At 40.9% G+C, this 11282-nt stretch overlaps 1 protein-coding gene across 1 annotated transcript; it reads left to right on the plus strand.

Annotated features, from left to right (window-relative positions):
• Nucleotides 1–323: 323 nt before the first annotated feature.
• On the plus strand, nt 324–8929 carry LOC114818323 (E3 ubiquitin-protein ligase TRIM36-like; the record flags this gene model as incomplete). Its single annotated transcript, XM_029083662.1, has 2 exons — nt 324–558; nt 8586–8929. Coding segments are annotated over 2 exons (579 nt in total), but the record flags the coding sequence as incomplete, so codon positions are not given.
• Between the last annotated feature and the right edge of the window lie 2353 nt (nt 8930–11282).

Genomic DNA, 11282 nt, shown 5'->3' on the forward strand with positions numbered 1-11282 from the left:
TTTTGCTAGGTCCTTAAGTGGAATTAAGACTACTCCCCTCCTCTCCTTTCCTCCCCTGCAATGCAGACATGACCTAAAGATGAACTGAGTTTGCCTAGTGGCAGTGTTCCTTTCAGTAGAAATGAATGTTGTCAGTGTTTTCATAAACGTTAATTGAGATTTGTTTGTGGTATTAACCAGAGGAGTGCCGCAAACCAGCTAAAACTCTGTGCAGCAATTATTCTACAGAGCTGGGGTTGATGACATACAGACATGCAGCTGTGCAGTAAGTCTTGCTGGCTCATGGTTTCTTACACTTGTTTTTCCCTCTTTCTGTCACAAAGGTTGCCATTAAGGGTATCGAAAAGGAGCTCATCTGCCCATCATGCCAGGAATTATTTACTCATCCGCTGATCCTTCCTTGCCAGCACAGTATTTGTCACAAATGTGTGAAAGAGATACTCTTTGCGTGTGAAGACTCGTTTGCTGATGGGGGCTCTGAATCCTCCAATCAGAGTAGTCCTCGAATGAAAATGTCTTCTCCTAGTATGGACAGACTCGACAGGTTTAGTAGATCAGGTACGTATCAGAATTTTTGTGCATGTTCCTAATTTTATGTGTGAGACTGACTTGAGCTAAATGGTATCTGCATTGGTAAAACGTCTTCCCAGTACTCCTGACACAGTTAAAGAGATGGCGTGGGGATAGTGCTAGTCTTGTTCATTCTGTGGTAAGAACAATTGGAATATTTTTAAGGACAATGCACTTTATTTCATATGTAATAGATTTGTCTTTGTGGCATCCTGTAATCTTTGTAACCATTGTTTGTTTATTCCTGTATTTCAGTTACATCGAGATGCAATAGCATCATGTTCAGTAGTTTTGAGATGCAGATTTCAGCAGTTTTATTGCCTGGCTGTAGTACTGTTGAGGTGAATCTCTCGCGTTTTGGCCAGCCTAAATTCAGTAGTTGCCACTTCCTTCTGAGCCTCCGCAGACTTCACAAACAATAGTTTTGTCCTGCCCATTTTATTATGCTTACAATAAATCATTTTCCATAGATGATGATCATTGCACAGTTGCAGAATTGGAGGAGAGACGACTGTAAGACCATGCTAACAGTCTCCTTCCATGTGGTCTGCTCATAGTTTCAGGAGTGCTTAGTTGTAGGACTCCTCACGTTCTTTGTGATACCACACTAGAAAGATTCTTACTGCTGTCTCTGTAATCCATGGATTAGTCAATCCACTTTTACACAGATATACCAAAAGTACTTTGTGCAGGCTATACTTTTTGAAAGAAACCTCATGTTGGCTTTTAGGCTTCCTTCTGATGCAATTATCCACTTTCAAACCACACTCTGTGGTGCTCTGGAAGAGTCACCTGCAAGAAAAACCCTAAAGCCGAATCTCGCATTTCATGTGTTACTAACGTTCATCCTCCCTTCACAGTTTTCCAGGTTCGAGTGTTTTATTTCACCCGTTTCTTGTAAACAACTCCTGAGTTCTTAGTACTGGTACTCTCTCAAATCAGTTGGATAAGCAAATGCTGTGTTTGCTGTAGCTTGGCTGGTTGAGGCTTCCATGATTTGAGGGAATCCCTAAACCAAATGGCTGGTTATCTTCATTACAGTCCTGTTTTCTGGACGTGGGGTGCACAGCCTCACAGTCACTGTTTAGCTCTACATACATACACCAACTGCTTTCTAAGCCCTCTCTAACTGCAGTGTTATGTGAAGTTTGAATGAAGAGAGCCCACTGGTGACTGCCTTCTCCCAAATTCAAGTCTACTCCCTTTTTTCCTCAGTAAGCATAATGTTGTGGCATGGCATTGTACACATGGACTGAAGTGGTCACAGATTTTTGCTGCAGCTGTCCACTTTACGTTGTTACATCATGGACCTAGAAGACCCAGGTTGGGTGCCTGCGGAGTGGCGTACGCACTACGGGCGACCTTACCTCCCTGTGAAAATATGACTTGTGAAGTGTGGGGGTACTGGAGCATAAACAAGAGGTCACCCTTTTTCTCCCATCCAAATCTGCCCTCCATCTTGCTCTCCATCATACAGGAGAAATGGTGATCTAGCATGACACAGCCTGCACACGGTGCTGTGGCACGGTCTGACCTGTGCTCGGAGGAGGCAGGGTTCCTTTGAGAACCTGACGTTTAGTTACTACTAGATTTGCAGAGTTCAGTTCACAGTGCTGCTGTAGTTGTTTACTGCCCTTCTCGCAAGGTTTAGTGTTACTGCTTAGTTACGCCCTAAACAACAGGGCAAGAAAGGCCCGTTCTTGGTACCCCTGTCCACCCTGAGATACACGCATGCAGGTTGTTGCAGGGGTTGTAATCTTTAAATCCACAGTAGTCTGCCACCACCCCAGCAAACTGATGGGAAGTTTTGTGTGTTATCTCCTCATCTGACGTGCTAGTAGAGCGAGACGAATGCTTTCCTAGAGATTTCACACCTATTTGATGAGTAGCAAGACAGTGTTCAGACTTGGAAATAATGGGCTTTCCCCCCTTCTCCCTGGAGAGCATTGGGCAGATGCATATCACAGAAAAATTACCATCTCAGTTCAAATTTGAAAAATGAAAAGCCTATGGAAGTGGGAGCTTTAAAGAATACATTTGGACATTCAGGTTATGCTGTCTTTGCTTCTGACGTTACAGGCATTATAGGTCCATCACTGTGTAGGGTGTGAGATTGACTCTTGGATGTTTGGTACCAGTGACATTAAACCAGCTTGCTAGTTACATTATACTATTCCCATCTTTCATCTGATGTACACATAGTGTGCATTGCTTTGCTTAATTGATTTTGTGATCCCTAGGGGGATTTGTAATAAAACAGCTCCATAAGAGAGAAAATGTACAAGAAAACATCCAAAGTGGGGCCTCACGTGTATAACAAAAAACCACTCAAATTTCTGGTAGGCTTGTTGCAGGGCATGTCACTCTCAAGACATTATTGTTACATTTGAAAATGTATATGACACCTTCCTTCCTTTTTTTTTTTTTTTTTTTTTTTTTTTCACTTAAGGAATCTCTGCTATCTCTGTGAGGAGTATCGTCTATCTAAAATGATTTTGACATTTAAATTCTTGAGATGCCAGAAGGCGTTTCTATTCTCTATTTGTTGTGCACATGCAGCTTGCATTTACAAATACTGTTTATCTTAATGTAAAAGGCTGGAACTGGCAGAACTCCATTTTTCAGTTGAAATGGAATGTATGTGCTTCTTAAAATTTAATGTGTTCGTTTAGAAAAAAACTCACTGTTTATGTGGTATATCAAATATTTTTTTATTTTAAAAAATTACATTGCATATAAAATGAAAATAAGGGATATTTCTTATTGCTAATCCATTTTCTTTAATGTTAGTGTAATTACAGTGTTGGTGTAATTAGAATAAAGCATGTAAGGTGGTTATGTTAACACTTGTGCAGCACTGACAGATGATGCAGAAACTGAATATTTCAAATATCTCTCCCTGCCTATGTGTGTCCCCCTCCCCCAATCTCTTCTTTCTCCCTTTTTCTGTTTTGCTGAAATACTGCAGTTGTTTCATGTGCTAGGAAATTAAACATTCTTGCCTTTCAGCCCTGCAGTAGTTTAACAGCCGCAGGAGAGAAAACAGTTGATGCTTTTCATTTGAACCATTGTAAACCAATAGTATATATAACTTTTTGGTTTCTAAACAGCTTTCTGTCCATTGTTTGCAGCCTCACAGAGGAGGTCTTTTGGGTGGAGAGGTAGAAATGCTTCACTTCTTGTATTGGCTAGAGATAGCCTAGCATTTAGATCTCGAGTTAAGTATTGTTGGTTAGCAAATAGCTTTTTGTCAGTGGTCAAGTCCACAAAATGGCTTTTGCAGTGAGCAAAGGTACAGCAAAGGACTTCTATAAGGAAAGCTTTTCATTCTGTTTAACACTGACTTAAAGGTCAACTGGACTGGAATTTAGTTAAGGGTTGGATTATATTTTTTTTCTTGTGTGTTTGCATGACTGAACATACATTGATGAGTGCAAAAACGCACGTTCTCTCTTCCCTTTAAAACAAAAACCCAACAGTCACCCCCCCAACACATACGTTTTAATTTTCAAGACTTTACATGTTCAAGTTTCAGTAAAACTGCTGTCTTACTGGTAGTGAAGTGTAATTATTAGATTGATCTTTGTAACATTTAGAGTCATGGTTGGCCATCGATTTTAAATGGAAGGTACTATCTGAGACCGCTTAAATTGCTAAAGAGGCATATTGAAATTTATACCATGTTAATCTGAGTGGGTGGTTCTGGCAATTTAGCATGGCATGTGAATTTATGAGGAAAACAATATTTTAAATTGATACACTGGTAATGTTTGGCGTGCTTAGTGACACAGTCAGGGTGAAGGACAGCCAGAGTCTCTTTGTTTTAAGTACATCTGATTTCCAAAACTGAGCTAGTCAGAGCATCTCAGTCACTGGTTTTGATGTGATGCTCTGTCAAAAACACAAAAAAACCCCCAAAGCTTCATGTTGCCATAATATTGGCAGGCACATGAGCAATCCATAGAAATATTATGTCCTTCCAGAAAGACATGAACTGAACTAAGCAGAAATCTGAATTTCACACTCAGTGGAGGACAAAGGTGCTAATCAAAAGTGGAAGTTTAAATTACCTCAGTTGAAGACTGAAAGTGTCATAAAACAAAGATACTGTAGGACACTTGTCAAAGCTCTTGGAAAGCTGTCCTTGTCTGCTGTTCTTGCAGAAAGCACTCTTGATGTGGGAAGATTAAAGTATCTGAACATGAGATTTTGCAGCTGCTGACTTATCTCATATTTTTCTTCTTTCTTCCTAAAAATCCATCCAGAAGCATTAACTGAGTTTGGGAGGGTGGTAGTATACATTTTTATTTTTTAAAAAACTTCTATGAGAATCCAGTTGACTTTTAAAATCTTTACTTTTTTAAACTCTCATACATTTAACTTCCATGTCTTCCATAACCATAGAATTCTGGTGATACTGTTTACTTGGAAAACACAATTTTATCTTTAAGATGTCTTAACCCTTGGCAAACCATCAGCTGCAGGTTGGGCTTTTCAACATTTTATGTGTTGGTACCTCACTTTGGGAAGAGGACATGTAAACATGGTCTTCAAAAGACATACTTAAGATTGCTCTTTGACTTGAGTCTTTGAGTATCCTAATATTTATGAGTTTGGAGTCTACGCATGAGCATATGTTGTTCTAATTTTTTAGTTACTGATTGAGCTATTCATTGCAAGTGGAGTGGTAAGTTTACAAACCACAGTGGCAAATTGATTGTGATGATTCCTAATATTTCATAGAATACATACTTGTTTGTTGTAAACCAGATTGGCAAAGTGTGAAACAGAATACGGGGAAAAGTAAGTTACTCTAAGCCACATATCTAATATGACCACGAAATCCATGGGTTTTGCTGCTCTGTTTTTTTGTGGGGGTGGTTTTTTTTTATGTATAAGCAGAATACAATTTTAGCAAACTGAGCACAAGACATATGAAAAGTAGTGCTCTGAGTAATTTATCGCTTCAGTGATGCATTCTTTTTAAAATACAAGTGGAGAAATCCTGTAAGCAGCAAGCAGACTAATTCCTGCTATTAACATTTTAACACTTGCTAAGCAAAAAGGGAATGTTTCCATACTTTCAGGTATTGAAGTGGCAGAGCAGCCAAGAAGCTGAGCAAGTAAACTTCCAGGGTTTAAAATGGGGGGGGGGGAAACAACCCTAGGCTTTTAGAGTGCTGTCAGTGAAAAGGGGTGAGACATCTGAAGATGTGCAGTTTTCCTTGATAACTGGTTTGCTTTCCATAAGCAGAGTATCACCAGTCTTCGCAGAGCATGGCTCATGATGATGGTCTTGTTTTGGTCCACCACGGGCAGAATGAAAGGCCTCCATTGGGATGCAGCTGAACTCACCTTTGCATTAAACAAACACCCCTTCCGCATTTGAGCCACTTGGGACAGATTTCAAAAGCATGCTACCAGATGTGAATTTCAGACTGTATTTTTAAACTTGACCACTGCACCATGGTTTTTTTTTTTTTCTCTTGTTATCTTGCTTTGTCATTGCTTGCTCTCTGCTACAGCATACTGCTTGTAGGCAGTCCTTGTACATATGACACTGTAGCGTTATTTTCTTAGTTTTAGCAAATGTAAGTACTGCAATTCCCTTTCTGTAGTTGTTGACTGCATGGCACTGCATGCTAAATCATCTTTTTGTTTAGGCAATTAGCACGGTCTGTGTATAAGATCTCTCTATGTTCCTGTGTGCAGGGCTAGCTTGGAGCATACATTAGAAGTAGAGTTTGTGGTTCACTGCTGTTGCTGTGCATTGCATGTGTATGTTGCTGTGTATGCCAAGTTACAGGTACTGCAGGATGTGCAGTTTGGCTAATTAATTCACTTCAAGTAAGTACTAAAAAAAAAAATTAAAAAAAAATCTCTGTTTCCCTTAGGCAGAGAGTTGTATACTGGTGCCTTGAGTCACCCATACTGTTCTGTAAATGCAGACTAGTTCTTCTGCTCAGAACTTAGAGAAAGGTGTGAGACCACCTGAGTTTGAGACTGCCAGCTTGTACGTACTTACTCATGGTCCTGTTGTGGCTTCTTAGCTGACAGTTACGCATAGCTATCATGGGGCACATTTCAAAGACTTTTAAAGGAACTAGTTCCTTATGCGAGTGTTGATTTGGTGTTCTTAAAGAGACTGGAAGGGGCATGATAGGAAGGGAGGTTTTGGATTGTTGACTGAAGCAGCCACCGGAGAGCAGCACAAGGCAAGTGTCTTTTGGATAGCATCAAAGGGCAGTTCAGAAAGCAGTGAAGCATCAACATGAATGATGGGAAGGTACGAACTAAATAGAGATGATACAAATTTCCCTTTCTGAAGAACAACCAGTTTCAACACTAAGAATTCAGCTTTAAGTCATACTGATGTGGAAAAGCAGGCAAAAGAGTTAAAACATCTTGGTATGGGAAAAGCAGGCAAGGAGATGAAACCTTTATTGGCGTAGTAACCAGAGAGCAAGAGGCCCAGAACTCAGTGACAAGCAGCAAATACACAAAACAGGAATCCTGTTGTCTGTAAGATGTAACTATCTAGCTAGAACTGGTCTTGTAGTTTGGACCTCAACCAACCCAGCATTCCAAGCCAAAGGTGAAAAGTACACAGTGAAGAAGACCGCGAGCCTTCATCCAGAAGACCCCCATAGACGACCACCAGATAGCAGTGTGCAAGCACCAGGAGGAGGAGACTTACGGGTTCCTGGAAATGATTACCATAGTCACGCCTATCCCCAGAATTAATTGTAATAACCCAGCCCAAATTAGTGAATATGTGTATTTTGTGTAATAAATAGGTGCTTGCTTTGTGATCGGGTGTGTGGGTTTGGAGGAGATCCCCCTTGCACCCAGCGCTACATACCTGCTTTATAACTCTGTGAGTTGCAGAGCATGATTCTGCATGTCAGTACCTCCATTTACAGATTTGTTAGTTGTACCAACATGCAGTCCTCTCAAAAGGATCTTAAAACCACGCTTCAGCTACAGAGGGTGATTTTTTGTTTCTTTGTTAGGGGAAGCTGAGAGGATACATGTTAAGCCTAAACACCGGCTTAGCCTGCTTCAGAAATACGTTTTGATAGAAGTGCCCTGTGAGTTCATGAGACATGGGGGTGAACTCCCTGTTTCCTAGATAGCCTCAGGAATGTTATCCTGTGAATAGCTTTTGGGTCTGTGTGAGCCATCCCCTTGAACAGGCTCCAAGTGGCTTTACTTGAGCCTTTGATCACTTTATTTTGGGGAGGAGGGGAAATTTGTGTGTAGCTGTTTGGTGGGAGTGCAGCTTCTCTGCTACCCCCTTTTGAAATTAAAAGAGATAGGCATACCATACCTGTGTAACTGTGCAGCTCTGTGGTTCCCCAATTCAGGGTAGAGGAATCACTCAGACATAGCCCTCTCAGCACCCCCTTTGGAGTGCAGGGCTTACTTAGCAGCCCTCCTTTATCAAGGCCATTCAGCAATGGACCAGTCAGCCTTTGCATATTTTGACTAAATGATTTGTCTGAGATGTCCTCTTGCTTTCCTCTTTATTTTTTTTTTATGTTGCCTCTTGGAATGAGCCAGGTAAGTTTGACTCAACCAAAGCAAACTTCAGGGAGCTCAAAGTTGGCTATATTTGTCTGGGAGTAACTAGTCTCACTCTGACAGTAAGCGTCTTTCACTTCAATATGAGAGGGCAGCTAGTTAGCCTAAACCCAACGGTTTTTTGTTTAGTGTTTTGAAGGGCTGCAGCTTGAGTACATCCAAAACTAGATGACCAGGACAGGATTGGAACAGCTAAATTCATCTTAACATACAATTAAGTTTTAGAGTAGTAGTTTGTAATGTTCCCTGAACTCAGACATTACACTACCTTGTCATGGCAAATGTATTGTGTTTGGCTTGGCAGACTGCATATGAATTTGTACTGTACTGGGTAGGACGATGTGCTATGATAGTTTGGAGTTGGTTCATAAATTATAGTGCTTCTCCCTTTAAAATCTAAACCTCTTCTGTTTATATTCCTCCTAAATCAGGAGTTGGTATCTACACAGGCAGAAAACGCAATTCACTGACTCCTAGATCGAGTCTATTTCCTTGTCCGGGTTGCCAGCGGGATATTGATCTTGGAGAACGTGGCATCAATGGCTTATTTCGCAACTTTACTTTGGAAACTATTGTGGAAAGATACAGACAGGCGGCTAGAGCAGCCATTGCCATTATGTGTGATTTCTGCAAACCTCCACCTCAAGAGTCCACAAAGAGCTGCATGGACTGTGGTGCAAGCTATTGCAATGAATGTTTCAAAATGCACCATCCTTGGGGAACCGTGAAAGCCCAGCATGAGTACGTAGGACCAACCACCAACTTCCGGCCCAAGGTAAGTACACCATACCTTGCAGTGTTTGCATATATATAACTTCAGACATACCTGTTTAGAACCATTGTTGCTTTATCGACTATTGCTGTTATTTATTGAGTGAACCATGACCTCTTGTTTTTGTTAATGCTGAAGTGATTGTCCTTGAAGAGCACATTAAGAACATACTTGAAGGGAACCCTAAAAAGAAAGATTTACTTTAGGGAATGCATTATGTTATTTGTGATTTCAGTCTTTTTTTTAATTATTTTTTTGGGTGACTTAATGAACTTCAACATCTAGAGTGGCAGTGCTTTTCTCTAAAAGTGGGCTCAACGACGATGCCTGTGTGTGGTAAACTTAAAAAACCCAACACAACTGGCCTTCCCCCTGCCCCCTTAAGGCAGGTTCCCTTTGGATGTTTTGTGCCTGAACTTGATTCATCACAAAGCATATCCTTTCTCTCTTCCTTTCTTGCGTCTAGCCATTGCAAAAGGTGTTCAGGTCTCTGTTGTTGTTACACCCCGCTATGTTTTTAGTTTAGAGAAAAATGGAATGGCAAGTTTCCTACTTTACACACTGCTGCTGCATTCAGACAGAGGGATTGCAAGGTGCCATTACCTTTGTTTCCCTTGCTAAGCGTGGTGCTGATCGTGGCAGTGCCTTATTGAATTTAAGTTGCACAAAGGGAGGAATTGGCCCAGCTGCCATCTCTCTAACAAGGCACCACGATAGGTATTAAAGTCACAGTGTTTGCTGCGTGCCTGTGGCCGGTGACCTTCCTGGAGATCCCACAGATATCAGAAATGCTGATTAATTTTTATCAAATTAAGTAGATCTGATTAATGTGCAATGCGCAAGAAGCTCTTGATAAGTGGTGTACCTTCTGTCCAGGGCTGGAAAAATGATGTACTGTTTAAAAAAAAGGGGGAAAAAATGTGAAAAACACAGTATAGTTAAATCAACTATAAATACACCTACTTTGTAGAAAAACTTCCCAACAACAGTAAACGGATCTTTACTGTGCTCTTACAGAGACTTGTTTGAGGACTGAGCTTAATGTAAAGAAAGAAAAGTGCTTTTTTTATTTGCACTGCGTTGTTAAGACCTGAACTGAATGCATGGAATATTTGCTGGACTCCTAAAAAATCACTTAAAACCAGACCAGAGAGCACTTTTTAACTTTTATGATGAGGATTGGAGAAGCACATACTCGGCTGATTGTTCTTTAATTTTGAGAGAACTAGACAAGGTGATCTGCTGACCTCTTCTGTCTCTAGCTTGCAAGTTGTAATTCTTGCTTATACGAGGAGATGCATAAAAATTTGTGGTTTCTGTTAGGTATGACTGTTCACTGCTGTAGAAAAATTACTTCCACAGACTACCAGCATGAATGCAGTTTTTGGAGATGTCCACCTGCATAGCTGATTTTCCTGAACATTTCCTCCCTCCACCCTGCCCCGCAAATTCATCAGTCAATGACAATGGGTTAGCTTATTGCATATTCTGCTTAATGACAGTCTTTTGTACCAAGGCACTAGTGAGACTGGTATCTTTGCGCTTTTTACCATAGCCTAAAATAACATCTAGGATTTGAGAGTTGTTTTTGGAGATGGTCTGCAATTTTAGCTTAGTATGTCCATTGTGCTACTCACAATTTTCTATTTTTGTGCCCTTTCTTGTCTGTTTTTTGGAGGGAAGGGATGTTAAAAGATGATACTTTTAAAGCTTGACTGTTGGCACTGCTGTCTTGTTCTCCTTGACATAAAACTTGAAAAGCTGTCTCAAGAGCTCTTCTTTGGTAACATGGAGTAGACAGAGCCAAATGTTGTCTTTCAGTGCTCTGGAATGAGGCAAAGCATTTTTTTTTTTTAAGACACACATCCCCACACAACCCCCTCGCCTTTTAAATGGTTTTATCTGTTGCTCGAGTTTGAAGTTCAGCAGCACTGTTTCTTTCCTTTCCGAGCAGCTATTTTAACGTGTTTGGTTTTTGAAAGATGATTTTTAGCGAACTCCAGCTTTTTTGCAGTGCCGTTTAAGCTGAAACTGGTGACACCGAGAAAGCCAGTCAGAGAAACTCTCCAAGACTCATTTTGGAGTTTTAGAAAGCAGGTGTTCTTTGTTGCAGTGCTGGACACACACGGAGATCGCTCCCCCAAGGAGTGTGTGTGTCCATCTTTGTTTCAGCACACGTTATATTGACCTAATACACGTATATTCATTGAACTTCCACAAAACATTTCACAGAATCACAGAATGGTAGGGGTTGGAGGGACCTTAGGAGATCATCTGCTCCAACCCCCCTGCCAAAGCAGGTTCCCTACAGCAGGTTGCACAGGAGTGCATCCAGGTGGGTTTTGAACATCTCCAG

Source organism: Antrostomus carolinensis, unplaced genomic scaffold, assembly GCF_000700745.2.
Source record: "Antrostomus carolinensis isolate BGI_N321 unplaced genomic scaffold, ASM70074v2 scaffold12642, whole genome shotgun sequence".
Lineage (NCBI taxonomy): Eukaryota > Metazoa > Chordata > Aves > Caprimulgiformes > Caprimulgidae > Antrostomus > Antrostomus carolinensis.